This window comes from Argiope bruennichi, chromosome 1 (genome assembly GCF_947563725.1).
Source record: "Argiope bruennichi chromosome 1, qqArgBrue1.1, whole genome shotgun sequence".
Taxonomy (NCBI): Eukaryota; Metazoa; Arthropoda; class Arachnida; order Araneae; family Araneidae; genus Argiope; species Argiope bruennichi.
Window position 1 is genome coordinate 20,276,066 of NC_079151.1, and position 21,427 is coordinate 20,297,492.

At 27.9% G+C, this 21,427-nt stretch overlaps 1 protein-coding gene across 1 annotated transcript; it reads left to right on the forward strand.

The window, feature by feature from the left end:
* Nucleotides 1-759: 759 nt before the first annotated feature.
* Nucleotides 760-15,902, forward strand: LOC129981599 (synaptotagmin-1-like). The gene is made up of 3 exons (XM_056092510.1): nucleotides 760-2,500; nucleotides 12,367-12,490; nucleotides 14,654-15,902. Exons 1-3 carry the CDS (start codon nucleotides 1,343-1,345, stop codon nucleotides 14,962-14,964), a joined length of 1,593 nt encoding a protein of 530 aa, XP_055948485.1. The 5' UTR covers nucleotides 760-1,342; the 3' UTR covers nucleotides 14,965-15,902.
* Nucleotides 15,903-21,427: the final 5,525 nt, after the last annotated feature.

Sequence of the window (21,427 nt, forward strand, 5' to 3'; positions counted from 1 at the left end):
TATTTGTTGAATTTTACAGCAATTAAAAATTTAAACTTGAACAATTTTCTAAATTTTACAAAAATGAAGCATAAAAAAAAGAAAATGAAATGTTTAAATAACTATAAAGTTTCTGTCATAATTTATGACTACTAAACAAAATTCTCCAGCCAAAACATAATTACTTAGATATGAATGTGATTTACTATATCAGAAAATCTTATAAATTCATTTATAAAATAATATATTTTTTCCATTGTTCAACAAATTTTATTGATGTTCTTTCTGGTAAACGTCTTTTGTATGAATTCTTGGAAATAAAAATTTTCAATCTGTAGAAACAATACGAAGTAACAAAAAATACGAAGTCAAAATCTCTCCCTTTTTGAATAGGAAATATCTACACATGAATATATTTTTTGTATTATATTATTCTCATTATTCGAAACGAGATAACAGCATATCTATTTTCATTTTATTCGAAAACTGTAAATTCTGCCAATAAAATAAAGTTAATGGTAGAATAAAAACAATGATAACTTCCCCACCGAAAGAATGCGAATTTCCTATATTTGAATATATAAAAAAACATATTGCGACTCTTTCATCCGAAATTGTCATCGTAAATCCACTTGGTGTGTGGGAAGAAAAGTAAACAATATGGCTCCCAAAAAAATCGTCACTCGTCTGCATTTTGCGATAAATCCCCAAATGAGAGAACCTGTGCCCGCCGAGTTTGTCCAGCTGTGATGAGAATGTCAACATCTGTGTACGACAGCCCTGAGCGTACGTCACACGCACTCACACACATATTACTGCATGACCACGAAAGGAGACCGATAAGATAGGACAGAGGGAGAGGATTAATGACGAACAAAACACCTGTTGGAAGTCCGTCTAAGCCACACATTCTTCGCGCTGTGAGAAACAAGGTTATTGGAATACCAAGTCCTTGGAAATATTTAGAGCACATTTCTTCTTCTGGGTAGAAATTAATTCTAGTGCAATATTTATCATGCTGGTAGAAGGTGACAGGTGGTTTTACTGAGGTCTTCACAACAGTATTCTGTATTTTACGCTCCAGGAAAACAAAGCCGACTTTTGTTTCTATGTTGTCAGATTGAAAATCTTCCCCTTTGTATTTTCATCACCGCTTAGTGCCGATGTCGTTAAGGTGAAAATTAACAATTTATTGTTGTTGTTGCGTTTGATAAAAGAGTTGACTCATTTATTTTATAAAAGAGGAAGAACTTTTTATTTGTCCAAGGATAAACAAGTACTCCGATAATAGCGTTATCAGTAGTTATCTACAGCATTTTCTTTTTCAGTAGATATATTCAGAGCTCTAACTAATCGGGTTCTGATGGTTCCTTTTACTCGATCCTCTACAGGAGGAAATCTCATTTCGTCAACAAATTTGGAGGAAGTAGAGTCGTCATTTACTGAAATCGAATCCATTGCGGCATCCGAAGCAGGAGGACAAACGTTCTTCTCGTCTAGTTTGTCAAACTCTGCGCCATCACTTACGCATTCCACAACCGTTGAAGAACTAAAGGAAGCGCTATCTTTACCTTTTGCAGCAGAAAAATTCAAAAAAGTACCATTTGTATCTCAGAATTCAAACAATTTACTTCCGTCATTTGAGCAGCAAACAGGATTTTTTGCTGTCACTCCAGGTCATGAGACTACAGTGGATTACACAGCAACTTCACCCACACAAGATACAAATCAGGTATATTTATACATTATCATTTCTGTTGGTATCATTTTTTTCATTATGAGTACCGCTCTTTTATACTATCTCTGTCGATGCATGATGAGAAGGAAAAAGAGGGAGAATCAGTTGGCAACCATAACTCCAAAATCCAATGATCCCAGAATGGCAGGAGTTAGGGCGAACCACCCCATCCAATTTGTTGTACCAACAACAATCGTCATCAGTGAAAACACAGAAGAATCTGTGTCTGAAACAGATTATTCTTCCAGTGGGGCAAAAACACTTCCGATCATACTGGACAGAAGGAAAAAGCGAGGATTCCACATAAATCCAGAGGACTTACAACATGGACTTTATGTTGGTGTCAAAGCAGCATCAGAGAAAGGTACATTTCTTGGTGACTTGGGAAAAGTTGGTTTTTCACTGAGTTTCAACGCTCTCAGAAACCAATTAACAGTGAAACTAATTGGTGCTTCAGATCTGCCTTGCCACTTTTTAAGAACCACAGCGAATCCATGTGCAAAAATTGTGCTCTTGCCAGACAGGACGACTAAATATATGTCCAAAGTGCAGAGAAATACTATGAACCCTATCTTCAATGAATCTTTTGTGTTCAGTATGCGGAGAGATGATCTGGAGGAGAAGAAATTAAAAATATCTATCTATGATTATGACAAATTTTCGCGCAAGTGTATGATAGGCCAAGTTGTCTATTCTGTGAAAGATTCTGGATTGGCCAACAGTACTTCGGTCGAAGCAATGACTGGAGATATCTGGATTGATCTTAAACCAGAAACTTCTTCGGTAAGTTCTATAAATTTCATATGAAAAAACAATTAATGTTGTTCCATCAATAAATAACAATATTTTTCTTCATTATATTATAAATAGAAATTGAATGCATTTACAAAATTGGAAATCAGTGCAAAAATGCATTTTAAAACTATAATTGTTTTCATAAAACTTTACTGAAACATTCAAGCACTATGTTTATCAAAAATTAATGTATTCATTATAAATAGTATGCTTTACCACATCACACACTGCATTAATGAAATTTTTTATATTATATTGATTAATTTATTATAGTTAAGCGTACACTACATAAAAATAATGAAACGTTAATATACAAAAATGCGGCATGCCATTTGACATGGATTTTTGATCGCATAATTATATTCAAATGTAATCTAATGATTTAATAATTGCCCCTCTCTATTGCCTAAATTATATGCTTATATTTTCAATGCCTATACTTTTATTTCTAAGTTAATATATATCTCTAGCATGTTTTACCAAATGTATTACTTACATTGAATAATAAACAAATAATTATTAATTACAATAAAGAGATACAACGGCGTTATTTATCTCATTGTTTTGTCTTTATATTACTTTTCTTACTCTTTAAAAATTCATACGAATATGTTTTCGAATTTTTTTTCAGTAATAAGCAAATAAAATAATTTCCCATAAAGAGAGATTTCTTTAAAACACTCAGATATTAATAAAATAGGGAAGAGCTTTCCTCCAATTATTCAAATATTTAAAATTAAGTGTTCTGTGTTTTTAAAATTAAGCTGTTTTAATTAAATATTTCCATTTCGTTTTGATCTTCCAATTGTTTACTGAAAGTAAATACTGCATTACTCAGTATTAAAAGAATTTTAAAAATTTCTTAATTAATTTCAATCAATAAATTCTATTTCAAGTAACTTTATACTTTACTTTAATTTAAATAATCTTTGTTTACAGAGAAAATCATATTGACATGCTTTATGGTGTGATTCACAATCTATTTTTTGTTTTTATAAGCATAGCTAATTGTTTAAGGACAAAGTATAATTAGAAAATGTTAGATTATATTTTTACATTTCTAAAATTTTCCCCCTACATTTTGTTTATCGCATGGATATGAAGAATAATTTTAATAAATTAGCTTAATGACGATAATTTAACAAGACATCCGATATTTTGTAAACAATTAGAAAATTACTAATTTATAAAATAAATACACCCTGTGATCTTATTACTTAAGGTAATATATGGTTGTTGCTTGAAATATTAAGTGAAAAGAAGAAAGATAAATATAAAATAACATCATTATTCAAAACTAAATTAATATTCAAAAGCTCATTAAAATGATAAATTATAAATACTTTAGTTTTTTACATCTGTGTTTACTTGTATTAGCGTCGTAATTATCAATTTAAGATAATTACTTTTAGAGCTTTTAATTACGCCTAAATATTTACATTATTAAAATAACTGAAATTATAGAAATTACAAAATAATTTCGAAATTACTAAAAATTAGCATCAAGAGACAAAAGAGTAATCTTCTTATAATTTTAAGCAATTTTGACCCAAGATGACTTAAAAATGATTACTTTTATGTTACTTTTAATGCTTGTTAGTTAATTACTTTTATTCTACAATTACAAAATTTGGTAGGAATTTAAAAGTATTATGTAAAAAAACCAATGTTGTATTTTATCCGTCTAGGTCTTTAAGTTTCTGAAATTGCCTGAAGGCATTAAATAGGATGTTTTAGTGAAAAATGTTTTTTGTTCCTTCAGATCGAGAAGACTTAAAACTTGGAGGTTTACTGAAATCTCGAAGGCGAATTTTTCAGCAATGACATTCTTTTTGTATATGTACATCCTATACGAGATTAAAAAAAAAACTCTAGGGAATAAACAAGTTAATATTTTATTTTGACAGAATTTGTATAAGGTAGACGTGAAAATGCTTTTACTTTTTTTCGCATAATTAGAAGATATTTCCTTGGCAATTCGTTTTGTTATCAGTTTTTCTAATCCTTTAATAACAACAAATTCAACAATCACACATATAAGTATCGGCAGACGAAAAATATTTTTACAGGGTTATTAGATGGGTAGATAAATTACATTTGCAAATTAAATTCGGATTACTTAGTTTTGCATCATTAATACTAGTTCAACTAATGAAGACCAACTACAGGTGTTTGAAAATTTCTCGGATATTTTCCAATGTAGATCTTATTCCTTTCCCCACTTAAAATTGTGGCCGCAAATACCTTGCATGACTTTGAAGAGCGTTGTTTAAAAAATATAGATGAAATGTAGCATTTTCACTGAATCTATCGCGAGAATATGTATTTTTGATGCCCTTTTGCCATCGTTTGGAAACCAAAACACAATTAAAGTTGACTAAAATTTGACATCAACTTTAATTGTGGTTTTAAGATATGATATACCGAGTTTCATTGGCTTCAGAGTTCAGAGTGTTTTAGAGTGCATTGCATGCATGCCAAAGCACAAACCGAGAGACCGTCAAATGTTTGACCGTCATATAATAAGTATCTACATTTTCCTTACTAAACTTGTTTAATAATTTTTATCTGCCTAACTTTTCGTGTTTTGCAATTTTCGAGTTCACTTGTATTTGAACAGTCAGAAGGACTTTCTGTGATTAGATTTTGATAGAAATTGATTGATAGATTTTGATTTTGATAGATAAAAATTTGATAGAAATACACAAATTAAGTTGTAATTCCAATAACTAAATTTCAGCCATTTTTGTTTTTTGAGTTGTTGCTTTCATAGATAGACAGATTGAAATTCAGAAAAACAGACTTTTGGAGAGACATAATGGGAAAAAAATGGAGTAAACCTAGGGAAGTCTGAAATTTGGAAATTCGTCATAATCTCAAATACGAACATTTTGAAGGTTACAATAGTTAAACCATACTTAGTACATGAGAAAGTAAAAAGGACATACAGAAATATTAATGCATGGAAAATGGAAATAAAAAATGCTACAAAATTGGGGAAATCTAAAACATTGACAAACATATCCTAATGTTAAGCAACGAGTTAATAATCTATTACGTATTCAAAGAATCATCCGACATAAGAATAACTGTCTTTATTTCATCAGTGGTTCATTAAATTACATATATAAACATAGTATAGAAAATACCAGTCATGTTTAAGTATAGGAAAGGAAAAAAGCAGGTGTTTCCTTTTAGAGCTTTCTAAAAATAGATAAAATGGAGGCGACCATTAAAGATGAATATCACGTGAAATACTTTTCTAAAAACTTCCTGTTATTGATAACCGTCAAGGTATTCATTCTGAAAAATGGACATCGTTTTTCATTTACATCTGTAGCTCTTTAGTTATTCATTTTTAATATATATTTTGGAAGGGGACTGAATTGGATTGGAATAAAATTTTAATATAATTTTGAATAGAATATAGTTTTAGAATTTAATGCCCTTTCTATTTTCCGTCTACGCAGTACATGCTAATTATTTCAATAATAGAATTCCTAAACTTTTACGATATCAAGATGCCCATTCGAATTTAAATTCTTAAGTGGTTATATCAAAAAATAATGATTGAAAGTAATGAAAAATTATATATCAAAAAATGATAATTAAACTAAATGATAAAGTGTACCAAAAATGATATACTATATCAAAATAATCTGAAATTCTATCTGAACCTTAAATACCTATGATGTAGAATTTAGATTATCAACTAAAAAGTATAAATCAAGAAGTATACGCTAGGACATTATATTAAAGCAAGTAGATGGTCACTACACTATGAATTAAATCTCCTCAAATTGTTAAAAAGACTTGGAAATTATTTTTTTTACTTAAAATTCCTGCAATTTTTTTTTCCGATAAGGCATATTATTTGCACCCTTTCGTGCTTTTACATACATGCACAATAGCTTATATATAAATTAATTTACTTTGAACTAAATAGTAAATAAACAGTGTACTAACAAAGAAAAGGACATTTGCATGATAATAATAAACAATAATTACTTAAAAAGCAATGCAAATAATAATTTGATCAAAATCTATTATAAATATTTTGGAAATAGATAATTGATTTCTAATAAATAAATAATTTAGGTTTAAATGAAGAAATAAATCGTAACTTTTTAATAGTAATTATCGTTACTTTTCGTAAGCAAATCGTAATTATCGGTACTTTTCGTAAATAAATTGTGAATATCATTACTTTTCGTAAATAAATCGTAATTATCGTTAACTTTTCGTCAATAAATCGTATTTATAGTTACTTTTATTTTCAATTAGAATCTCATTTATACTAATTGTTTGTATTTTATTAAACAAGCAATCTTTTCAAATGCATGACATGTTTCTGTGTGACGCTTGGGCGTGTGAAAAGTACATAAAATGTTAAACGAAAGGATTTCGAAATACTATTATAACGAATTTCATCATTATTCATGTATAATACTGCGTAGTTTGTCAACGGAAATGATAGATGTTTAGAAAACATGCCATTCAACTGACAAGTATTGCCGCGAACTTTTCGATTAATTAAACGTGTTTCTGACAGTTTATCCAACCATTCAAGTCTGTGTTCGAAATGCAAATAAAATACGAACCGGAATATGACATGAAAATTATTTCATTACTTCCTATATATAGTTAATTCTTTTTTTTAACTTCATTCAAAATAGATAATTAAACAATAATATCATTTTTTTAATTCAAAATATTTTTTTCAATTGCGCAAAAAAAGAGAGATTTAATTATCTCATTGTCATTGAAAAGTCATAAAACTTGACAATTACCACAAGAAAATGTTAATTCTAATTAATCATAAACTAATTGTTGATAAGAATTTAGATTACTTTTTATAACCGAATTTATTTCAAACACAATCATCCATATTTAATTTAATGCGAAATGACATTTAATTGATAATGTTATTTTTTATCTATGCCTGTTTTATAAAATTTTTATTTAAAATAAAATATTAAAAAGATTTAATGGACGTTCGAATTAATACCTAACGGACCAATAATAAAGTTAGCACCTTAATATAAATTTGAACATATGATTATAAACTTGTACTAACTTTATAATAATGATTGTAAAATAAGGGCTTTGAACCAACCAAATTTTTAATTATTTTTAAATTTCAAAACAAAGTATACCTTGCATAAATATGCATACATTACCTTTATTATATCATAAGAACTAATAAAGTTTTTTCTAGAATTACTTTTAACACACAGAGAAGACGGGATTCTTAGAATAGTAGTAAAGTCTACTAGATTAAAAATTTGTTTCAAAGGAATACGAAACTATTTTGGGGCAACCCTTTTATTCTGAATTGTGGGAAAATCACTAGATCAGAATTAGTGCCTACTCTTCCATCCTATCATTTAGAAGAGCATGGCCTGGGCCTATTCTTCCACATCATACTATTATTTAAAAGAGTATGCATTGAATCTATTCTTCCACATCATGCTACCATTTACAAAAGCATAGCCTGCGCCTACTCTTCTCCATCATACTATCATTTGCCAGAGTATGGCCTGAGCCTACTCTTCGACATCATACTGTCATTTACAAGAGCAGGGCAGAGTCTACTTTGCACCATACTATCATTTATAAGAGCATGGCCTGAGCCTATTCTTCTCATTTACAAAAGGATACTATATTCAACAGATATTTGGAGTCATGAAATTTCAGACACTTATTTTTTTTTATTTCAAAAGTCGACATTATCACTAAACAATTGTAATTATACCAGCAAATGAAAAAAAACTTATTGAAATATCTTTCTTTAAAAACATTCTATATGCTAAGAACTACTGCAATTTTAAGAAAAATAGCACATAAAAAATCTCATTGGTAGCCATGTAATGCTTAGTAAATAAATCTCTTTCACAGTTAAGCTAAGAATGAAAGAAATACTCCTTTGCTATTCATCTACATCATATTATAATTCCAAAATATTTTCTCAAATAAGAAGCAAAGAAGTCTGCAAAATTGCAGGAACTAAATCGCATTTGCATGCCATCGAATGTTTGACAAATAAATCACGCTTGCTGTTTAACTATAAGTGAAATAAATGTTCTTCGTCATTCCAGTCCATAAAACTCGTGAACTAATATACAGACAATACCGAACCAAAATATTTGGGTAAAGGACGGTTGCAGATAGCGACATCAGCTTAAAAGCACTTGTATTTCTTGGCAAATAAGTCGCATAAATCATAGATAAAAGAAAGATAAGGAGAAAGCATTTTATGTTCATTGCACGATAAGATTTCTTAGACGGTTCAAGGTAGAAATAAATAAATAAAAAATGGCCATATAATGTCCTAAGTAAATCTCTCCTAACTGTAACTTTGTTTGAAAGCAAGCATTTTTCTTTATCTTATCTGTCTTTTGAGTATTTTAGCACTTCCGGTTTCTGTTTATTATATTTCGTGATGAAGGATAATTAATTAAATGGATTGCAGAAAACGTTAATCTTCTAGAAAAAATAATCGTTATGTGTTGTAAGGAAAATGCATGAATTACAAATACTTGAAAAATACTTTTAAATAATCGGTATTCCGATATTATTAAGTAAGTCATTTTTCCACAGCATAAATGCCATTAAATGTAGAGTATAATTTATCTGTTTTCTGACATATATTGCTATAAAATGCGAAAAAATACGTGAAGTTTATCATAATGGTGCTTCTTTTCTTCTAAGACTAGCTTCTGAGTACATATAACTTTCAAATCTCTTGACATTACGGGTGGAATAAATGTCTAAAGATGCATAGTATTTTGAGGATCATTTGCTTTTACGATAGATTATTTAAAATAGAAAAAAGAACCCCGGAAGATTATATTACAGAAATGCAACAAAAATATCCTGACGTTAACTTAGATAATTCGATGTAAATCACTTCCACATTTTTTCATTATATTTTCCCAAATCATTTTCAACCGAATAATCTGTTTTTATTGAGAAAAATTTGATATTTATGAAGTGAAAATGTACTGCCATGTTTAAAAAGCTCCATAAATAAAGAATAAAGGATAAGACAAGAAAATCGAAAAGTTTTGATCATGCTCACGATGATTTTAAGATATTTTTTGAGGTTATTTGAATTTGTGCATTGCTTCTGAAACTTTATAGTCTGAAAACATCATTCATTAAATTCATTTTCACGTTTTACAGAATAAAAGAAACTTGTTATATTATTTGTAACGACTCGAAACTTATTTCTTAACTTACTATATAAATGTCAGATCTTTTAGTTACTATAGTGGAATTATCCTCGCCCTGCTAAAGTATTCTGTGTTTTATTGAATGACTGTTGTAGCAAGAGTACAAGGCGGAAAATTCAGGTTACTAAGAGTCATCATTAGCCACGGAACAACCCTCCCTTAGAAGGTAACCCTAGTTGCCGGACTTGAGTAGGAGCTCCCTTTCAGCATTGCTATATAGAAACTTGAGAAATATACTAATGAAGCTACTACTTTTAATCTAATTATTAATAATCCGTCCGATTGGGAAATCATCTTTCAGTTAGTACTATGGATTTATAATAAAAAAGATAATCCACATAATGTAGGTTAATATGAAAGAAATTAAATGAATAGAACCGCCATTTGGAAAGTTTATTTTCAATTAAATAAATTCTTGGTTCACTTTATGCTTTGCAAATTAACAATACCATCAAATATCTAGAATATGCTTTCTTTTTCTAATTTCAATGCTGAAGTTTTAAAAAAACTTGTCGTCGAGAAACAAGCAATTTTAATGTGATTTAGAAAATTGACCTTAGTACCTTGATGAGTCTAGAATTTATAGATCTTTTCGATGTCAACTAAGTCTTTCCAATTTGGTAGTCTTGTATAATAGTGAATCACATACATTTGTAGAGCTTTCAAGAATTTGATTTCTATTTTAATTAATCTATATGATTTGGCATCAGTATGACATCATAAGAACTAAGAATAACATAAAATAAAAAAAAAATAAAAAAGTAATTAAAATTTAAGAATTTGATTTCTATCTTAATTAATCTATATGATTTGACATCAGTATGACATCATAAGACATCAGAATCACATAAAATAAAAGCAAACTCAAGAAGAAATTAAAATAATTCGATTTAAGTTTAAACAAATACATATAACAAATTTTATCAATACTAATTCTAAACTTAATAAATTTCGATATTCTATTAAATTTAATAAAACATATCAGTTATAAATTATAATTTTTGTCATAATTTAGCTATAACAAAAATTTATCTATGTCTGAATTCTAGAAAATTTACCTGAATGAATATTGCGCATAAATTTAAAAAAAAAGATTTCTTCCATTCTTCAAAGTTTCTTTAAAAAATAGTTGTATATACTTTGATAAATCTTGATCGGAATACAATTAATTTAGCATTTCTTTAACGGATAGCACTGCATTCATAAATATATAATTAAAAATCATCCAAATATCAGTTGATAGTTTAGAATTTATAATAATACTGCACAGTCAATATTAAATTTTTAATATTGAAAAAATAATAATGAAGCAATGAATTCTATGTATAAAATTATTCATGAATTTCCTTCTGTTGTCTTGGTATATTTTGATATGTGATGCAATTTCTTATAAAATCCAGAGTTTGAGGTCAATATACTCACCCGTATCCCATTATGATAATAAACTGCGTTACGATTAAATGTCCTTGTCAGAAATATGTTCAGCAAAATTGGTCACAATTATTTACTTAAATCATTCATTTAATCACAATGACAGAACAAGTAACAAAGAAAAACATGCTAACTATAAAGAATTTACAACAATTTACTATGATTACTAAATTTACAATGCATTTTTATAATAAAATGATAAGAGAATCTAAGCATATAATTTCACAGAAATAATATGAAATAATTAGTATTCCGTTATAACTATGTAAAAAGATAAACTAATAATTTATGCTTTTCATTAAATATTTTATTTGTTATTTAAAAAAGACCAAAATCTCAATTATTTATTCTCAGTTAAATTTTAATTGGTTACTTATTTTTGAGATAAATTTAATAACATTGTTTTTTTATATCATTTTTTTTTTCTTTACAAACATTGTTATTTCAACAAGGAACTTTCAATCTTCCAAGGAGAATATCATCAATGTACATTATAAGATTGCTTCCATTAAATCTCTTTTATTTTTAATTAATTAGCGGTTTTTAAATAAAAAGAATATTTTATATCATATTATGCTATTTAAATAATGCGAATTATTTAAATTTAATAATAAGAAGAAAAATAATCTTAAACTTTCTTAAAAAGTTTTTCGCAACATTTAACATCAAAAATATGATACTAAAAAATCATAGAAACAAATCATTCACTTAATCACTTATCTCACTTAACATATATAATATAATCACGAAATACTTGACATATATCGTTTTCTCAAATTTTATAAAGGGAAGGAAAAACCGAATTTTTCTCAATCACTGATGAAAAGTTAGGATATTTTTTCGGTATATCCGGTATATGAACATTAATGGAAAAAAGCATCTTTTTTCCTCTTGGCGTGACAATGCAACGTATTTTAATGCCATTTTATCAACCCAGTGCTTGATATACTTTCAAATTGTTATTCTCATTTATGTTTCTCTAAAGTGCTGTAATTAATTTAATAAAAACAGTTTTAAAAACCCCACTTTTATTAATTAATTAAAAAGTAGTGATAATGTTTATTTTCCTTATTTTCCACATTTTAGCCTTTGAATTATGATCCTCACATCCTCACTTTATATTTTGATTTATAATGTTGCTAATATATTATATTTACTAATAAATAAATACTTTTACTTATTTTCTAGCAGTCAAGCAATGTTGGGGAAATGCTATTTTCTTTAAGCTACAATCCTGATGCAGCTAATCTCACTCTGACAGTATTGAAAGTACGAGGTTTATCGATGCAGTATGACAAAGGAAAAGATTTGTGTAAGTATTATTTGAATTACATATGTTAAAATAGCAATGTATCAGATATTAATAAGAGTTTTTACATACATATATAAAAGTTTTTGAATACATTTTAATCTACAATATTTTCCTTACTTTCAAAAAAAGAAAAACCATATTGACACTAGGACTTATGGGTTAAGATTCAATATAGCTGAGGAATATATGAATTGGAAAAAAAGAAGTTGTGTCATTTTCTTATCCTCTTAACCAACATTAATTAGACCGATGCATGCTTCAGGAACTAAGTGCTTGAGATATCACTTTATGATTTTTGAATGATTGTAATGCGGGGAGAAGTGAGATGCAGCCATCCTCTCAAAGGCGTCCCAGACTTGCTTAATGGGATTACGGTTTAAAGATTTAGATACCTAATCAGTATGTTTGTCATTTTCTTTAAATTCATCAATTATACTGTAGTCCTTAAAAGTTAAATTCATGTTACTCCTCCTTGAATAGGCAAATAGGAGGCTTTAATATCTCATCCCTGTAGGAAAAGAAATGCGTTCGTATGAGAGGAACCAGATCTATTCTTCTCCAAGATCCACGAAAAGAGTCAGTTTATTAGCGGAATTTAAATAATACAGTGTGCAGCTTCTTGGGCGAGTCAGTCACAGACCGACTATTGCAGTTCAATATTTGAGCCCGTTGTTATTTATTCAGAGATGTTTCGTTTCCTCTTGAAGTGTGATTTTCTTTTTAAAACTCAATAAACAAGACTCATTTTTGTTTAAAAAAGTTATGGATTGCTTAGAGTTACAGTTTGTTTTCAAGTTACAAAATAAATATTTGTGTATGATGAGTGTTTGAAGATTTTTTGCGATATTATGTTTATCTCGTGTTCGATATTGGGGGGAATTGCAGATAAAATTTTACCAAAGAATTGAGATTGGTATGTATGTTAATTCTTCTGCCTACAATCAAATGTCGTTATTGCATCATCTTACACCTTTTTACACCTTAGTTAAAGGATGTAAATAAGATGATATCGAATAATGTATCATCTTTGCATCCTGATGAAAGTAGATTGATAAAATTAAATTGGATGCTGAAAAGCAGCACTCTAGTATTATTGAGACATATCACAGTTACTAAATCAAGGAGCACTTCTCATATTTATAAATTTAATGACATTATATCCAAATTTATGTCCTAGGCAAGTCTTTCTCTAAACAGCAGAAAACTGATGAGTTATTCTCACAGACATGCTTTGGGGAATTCGTAAAATCAAAACATGCAGATCTTCCACCATAAAGATAGAACTCGTTTGCTCCGAAAGGAAAATTTATTGAAATCACCGTAATTAATGTCTTAAATTAACCCTTAATAACAGTTAACAGTAAGCTAGGTCAATGAAGGTTAGATTACTCGTTCCTCCCTTTCAATGTACTATTCTGAAACAGAGAATGCTTCCTTTTCAACAAATTTTAGGAATCGTTCGTACGTGAGTGCCAGCCTCGATTTCTCCAACTCAACCTGCATGCTTTTAACATGTACCGACAACACGAATCAGGTTTACATTTACTTGAAATGAAACTCTATCTATTCTTTTTGTCTTACATGGTATATTTCATTTCGTCTTTCAAAGAGTCTAAGAGTATATTATTCAGTAGTTTAGAGAGTGTTAATTTTTTTTTCTGGCATAAATTTGAATGGTCTAATATTAGTTTGTAAATAAAACTACAGAAATCACAGTTTATTCTCATTTTGCAATTTATTCTTAGTTATTTTAACGTCCTGAAATTTTAAAATAAAATAGAAACTTTGTTTAAAACATACGATTCAAGAATATTGCATAGTCTTCTCAGCGATATCCATAAGCATTTTGATATATAGATATGTAGATTTAATGTCTATTTCAATTATTTATTTTATGCTGATTGTAATATAAATATTTTTGTTGATGAAATGTCATTCGTCAAAACTGTCTCAGTTGCTAGGATTATTCTGAGAAACTATTTTATTTATTGTTCTCATTTTGATGATCAATGTGAAATTGTTTTAATCTTAAAGGCAATATTTTGTTAACCTTTATTAAGGCATTTAAAGCTATTTAAAATTCTATGTTTGATAATTTTTTTCTTAATACTTTATGATAATGGAGCAAAAAGTTTACCTAATAATATTTTACTTTTTTTACAGTTTTATATTCTAAAGTTACATTGTACGTCCGTCGCAAATTGGTCAGGACCAAAAAAACGCCAACTGTACTGAAGAAACCTGAAGTGGAATTCAATAGTAGCTTCGATATCCGTGTGCCCCAGCATGCATTGGGAGAAGTGGACCTTCTGGTTACTCTATGTGAAAAGGGTCCAGGGCTGGCTCCGAGAAAGATCCTGGGTAGGACACAGGTTGGAGCCAACTGCCTCTGTGACCAAGGACTTCAGCACTGGCAGGACATGCTCCTAAGTCCAAAAAGCACATGCGCTCAATGGCATTTGTTGTGTGAATAGTTTAAGATCCATAACATCATAAGAACGTATGACAGTTTCATAAAAAGTGCATTCAAGTATTGGAAGATGTGGGTGTGTATAACGCTACTACATTTGCTGACATAAAACTGTCAGGAAGAACATTTTATAAGAATTCATGGCTGGACCAACAGAAAAATATTTCATATCATAAATATATTTTACATCTTTCACAGTTGCGGTTTCATACACGTATTTTACTCGAAGCAGTTGAATAAACAGCAATAAACATTTTAACACACTTTGGCAACTGTTTCACTAAGCCTATAAAAGACTGAAATTCATAGATTTCATATTTCAGATTGTGAATAAGGTAACACCGGCAGCTGACTGGACATTTAATCAACAAGTTTACAGCCAAAATCTCTAAGTGTGAAGTAATAGATGAGTGTTATTTCAATCATTTGCTAAGGAATGTGATTTATGTGTTTTGTTCTGGATTTTATAAATGCTGTTGATGAATGCATTTGTGCAAAGTTGATAAGAAACTGAAACTAAAATAAATGTTTTAGCCTTTTGGAAAAACTATGGCATGACAAGTTTGAATATACACAAGCTATAATCATACATATTAAATAACTATTAACGATTGAAATGTGACTATAAATAGAATGTGTTCATGCTTTACAAATGATATGATTGAAAAATATATTTCATTGTTCCTTTGTGAAACGCAAAACTGTTACACATAGTTCTATATGACACAAATTTGTTTTTATATCTTGCTTTTTCTTGCTTGTTTATTTAATATTTCGTGTAAGAATTGTGGTAAATAAGCAATGATTAATGCACTTCACGATGCCATTATGAAATAATTTAATGGCAATTTTTAATAGATTTGGAATATAAAAATATTATAAAATTCTTATTAGAATAGGAGTAATATTTCTATGATCTAAAACATTTATTTCATAATAAAACATTTTATTTATCTCAAATGACTTTCTAATTTGCTTTTTAATAGCGTATTTTTGTTTATGAACTTAGTCAGAAGGTTTTGACTAAATATCATTTTTAACTGAGATTGAAGGGGTAAAAAGTTTTTTACTTTTAAATTTAATTATTGTTAAGAATTATCAAATATTTATTACATCGTTTCTTAAAATTATAACTAATGATTTAATTATTTATTTCTTCCATTAATTTTCGGCTGAATGATATCTGGAGTTCAGAAAATTATTTCTCTTACTATTACAGTACCTAAGCACGAAAAAAAAAAAGAAAAAAAAAAAAAAAGATGTTGTTCCATTTGTAATGAGTGTGAAATAGAATTCGAGTCGATAATTGGGAACATACTCGTGACATTAATATTCCTTATTATGTACACAGCAAATGTTTTTGCTTTTGTTAGACAGAAAAGAATCTTTCTTTAACAATAAAAATGTTCGTCGGTTGCATTGCATCATACATTTGTCATTACCCCTCCTTTCTCTTTAAATATATATATATATATATATATATATAACCACTAGAAAAAGCTGTAATCTCATCCAGAAGTGTCTGGATCTGGACAATTTTTTACTTTACTTTACTTTTATCTACGAAATATTGCACACTCTTATTTCCTTTCTTTCTGTTATGAAACAGATTAAAATGATGCATATCTTGCTTTATATGTATTACGAATAACCCTTTTTATTTATGAATTCTTACATTTTTTTGTTTATTTGCTCAAATTATAAATGAATTAGATACTTTTTTCGAATCACGTTAAATTATTTTTATAACACTGATTTACATTATTTAGTTCTTTGAAAAGAAAAGGGTTTTCTATTAAATAATTCGGCAAGAATTATTTTTCAAAGGATTATAGGAATCATATGCTACCTAAATATTGAAAAAATATTTAATTTTATGATTTTATGAATAAAAATTATTTAATCATTTTCAAAACTAAATAATGATTAAAAATCCATTTGATAAATTACATTGTTGATAAATTATAAATTGCAAACAAGATTTTGTATTTCATATTAGAAAGTTAGATTAATAATACGACAAATTTAATTAAAATAATTTTAAATACGTTTCTTCATTAGTATACAAAATAGGATATTCTTTTATTTTATTTTTTTATTGTTTTTTTATCTAACTTATAATTTTTTAATATAAATAATATTACAATAATATTTAACAAATATAATTAAAATTTTACTACTGGTATGAAATCAAAAATTAATTTTTTGCATTAAGTGATAATCAAGTTCTGAAACTGTTAGTATAACATATTACCAAATGTGTGAAACTTCAAAATTCCTGCGCATAAAGCGAGTGACAATATGATTATAAAATCCCATCTTTAGAAACATTATACGATTTCAGTTGAATAAAAAATATAAACCTAAAACTGTCAGACATCATTTGTTAGTTTTCGTAAATCACCAGGGACTTTTAGAGACCTAAAATATTTTTAGTTTCTCTTAAAATTTCTTTTGAAATTGTTTCAACGATACTCAGCTTCAAGATATTTCTTATCTACATTTGTTGTTTGTTGTCTCTATCGATCTTATCTTTTTGTAGACACTATCGATTAAAAAAAGAAACATCATTCGCATATAATGATATGTTATATTTATCATATTCTACTCAAGAAACATTTTATCCATATCATTTTAGAAGAACGCATATCCATATCATTTCAGTAATATCTTATTTTTTGTCGCTAGCCCATTTTATACATTTTAAGTCCCATTTCCTTATCTTCAGCAGCAGATAAATATTGTGAATCTAATGAATATTTCTCATGCATCAGAAAAAATATTTTTATATCTTTCTCAACAAAACTCCTAATAGCAAATCAAATCAATACATATATTCCTCCGTTGCTAATCTAAAATATTATATTTATTTACATTTTGTCTATAAAAGTTAAGAAAAGGTATTCATTGTTTTAAAATGTTTATTGCCATTTTATGAGGTGTTTTTCGTTATTTGGTCAATGATATTTTTTTTTTTATCATTACTCTATTCCTCCTTTTAGTATACAACATTTATTATCATTACTCTATTAAGAAATGTAATGTAATTCTCAAGAAAATTCAATAGCAAGATTTTTCTGGATATCGATAGCTGAGGGTTCGAAAAAAAAATTCTTAAAAGGTTATTTTAAAATACTTCTTTGTTAGTATACTAAAAGGAGGAATGTTTTAAATTCATATTATTTCGACTTTTAATTTTGTTATTAACGAGTAATTATAATAAATTATCTGAAGTCTTGTCATCAATTTTTTACGCATTTATTATTAGATGGCGCGATTACTGTGGGACCAAAATTTAAATTTTAAATGGATAAATAATTTCCGAAAGCATTAAAATATTATTTCATGTATATTATTAAAAATATTTAAATATTGTTATTTATTTTGTAACTGTTTCGAAAACAGGAAGTGAGCAGTATTTAAAAACCACAGAACATTAAGAAATGAGTGAAAAATGGATTTCAAAATCTCTTCAGCAAAATATTTAAAACGAGGCAAGTTAAATTAAATTTTTAAAAAATGAAGTTATGTAGGGAACATAGAAATATAGAAACACGCATCTATATCAGACTTGTTCGTCTCGAACATGTTTCACAAAGTGATTATATATTATACCGTCATTCCAAAATGTAGCATGGAAGTTTTGAAACTGAATTTTAGCAAAGAGAACTCCTAATTATATGATTCCTATTAAAATTTGAGGAAAATGTGTATTAAAACAAATGCGATTTTACATTTGAAAAATTGTTTCATATTCTATTAAAAAACTCTCTATAAAATAACATCTCTCAGAACGACTGTGAAATAAAAACTTAAGGAATAAAAAAATGTGTTTATAAGAATTTGGAAAAATGGAAATTTTAGTTTTAAATTTCTTCACATCTGATTGTGTTTCACAGATAATTAAAGCAACTGAAAGCAGTAAGCATAATTATATTCAATTCATTTAAATTAATGTGATTCCTAATCCTATTGTTAGGGTATTTCCTTTTCAAAATATCAAAACATTGTAAAAGGTTCTTTCCAACCGAAAAAAAATCATTTGGGCCATGGTGGCCTGATGGTAAGGCCTTATATTTGGGGTCGAAGGGGTTGTACGTTCGAGACCCAATTACAAGTGTGTTTGGTACACGCTAAATCTGTCGAGGCTAAATGTCTTACCCCCAGTGTGGTGTGGAAGCTTGAGAGGTGGTGCCATTTCAGGTGTCATCCTTGTCCTTAGACCGTGGTTCAAATTTACATGGTCTGTCCCAAATTAGCATTGTGTTGCTTTAAAAATGGAAAGTTAATATAACAAAACTAAGCTAAATTTAATCTTTAGATGATTTACAATATTGTTTCCATGAGAAATCATCTGAATTACAATTAAATGAAATTTCAATATGTATATGGGGGGCTGCGCTACTCATAAAAATATCAGACATAAAGAAACTTGTTTTACTAATGCGTGTCGATATTATTTTCAAATATTAGATCTCATTATAACGTCTAAATTAAATAGATTATATCCTTGTTTTTCAATTGCTTTAAAGGTACTTGTATAATGTATGAACTATACTGAATTCTTTTTTAAAGAAATGTATATAAGCGTATAATAATTAATTGCTTTAAATTAACTTAAGTAAATTGATAATTATCAGAAAACTTCGCTTGAAAAGTGTTTTGATCAAATCCGTTGAACAGAATAAATGTTCTGAGGAAAGAATTGATACATAATTATTAATACTAATTAATCTAAATAATTATCACTTCACAATCAATGCATATAAAGACCTATCCTTCCCCCAAAAATCATTTGATGAGAAAAGCTGAATTTATGAAATTCCTATATTGTCTCTTAATTATAACTTGAATGATCCTTGAGTTCAAAAACATTTGTAATTTCGGGTAAATAATTCTATTACAACGCAAAAAGCGCAACTGCCTGGTGGCTAAATCTTAAATTTTGGAATTGAATAGTTTTATGTTTAAACTTATTGAACCGAGTATGTGTTACTTTTTTGTGTATATTTCCAAACATGAAGAAGCTTCACATTGGGGAATAAGTTCAGGGAAGTGGATCTCAGATGATACTTTTAGCACATAAACACGGTTTGGAGGTAGTGGTTCACTTCCCAATATCCCGCATTTTCCTTAAAATTAGCCATTAATTTAATCAGAAGAGATTCCCTTTTGAAATATATGCAGATGCAAGGAATAGAAAAAACTTTCTTTTAACTGAAAGACAAATACAAATATTTTAGAAACAATATAGTTATAGATGGTTAGCCATTTTCGTAGTATTTTTATGTTGTTAAAGCATGATTTTCCATGCCTGGTTTATTTATTAGGTGCATGATTTTACAATTTTCATTTATGTATGTATTTTAATAAGAGTAATTTATTAAAATTATGAAATAGATCATTAAATAATTTAATTATTAATAATTATTTATTAAATTTATTAAATAGATCTTAATTTTTTCAGCATATTTTCAAGAAACATTGAGGGAAGCATTGACTTTCAGAAAATTTTAAAAGCTGAATTAAAAATGTCAGAAATATATTAGAATGTTAAAAACGAATTAAATGTATTCCCTAACTTCATATACTCTCTAAATAAGTGCCTTAATTTGATCAAAGCATGCGATTAAAGTATACTTTTGATTAAACGAGAAGACAACAGGGCTGAAAATTTTTTTCGTATTTTCGTAACGGAAAAAAAAAAAAAAAAAAAAAAAAACATAATAAGTGAAAGAAGGAAGGCAAACCAGATGGCACCACTATCGGTACTGTAGGGTATAATATGCGTAATATATGTAATTAATGATGTACTTGGCGTTCTAGAAATGAAAAAAAAAAGGCTTATTATTTTTACATCAAAAAAAACTTTTGTATAAAATAATTCAATAAAGAAAATTCATTTATCTACTTAAAAAATAATTAATGGGTGAATAGAAAGATTTAAAAAAAAAACGCCTTTAGCTGATTTTTTCCATAATTTATTAATATATTTAAAGAGTAAAAAATAATTTAAATAATTAAACTTTATATGGAAAATAACAAAAGGCTCATATTAAAGCTGGTCTAATTAAATTCATATTAATACTAGCCTGATTAGATTCATATTCTGCCATTTTCTTAAATAAAAAAAGCAATTTTTTTTTTTCAAATTGCGTCATTTTTTACAAATATTACTTCCAAGAATAGATCCAGTTCATTAAAAAAATTACAGAAGATTTCTCTGAAGAACATTTTTATTTATGAAAACTCTCACGTTACACGAGGAAACAAACACGTGCTTCCGAGAAAGAACTTATTTTTAGACCTGTTCATCCGCAGCTGATAAGTAAATAAGAAAGTTCTGGTAAATATTCATTCTTATTTTTCTCGAATGTTGCTTTCAACAAAAATAAGCATTTTCTTTTATTTACTAACATTGCGTTTCAGTTATTCCTCCATCTTTGAGACTTTGATTTTTTTAAGTT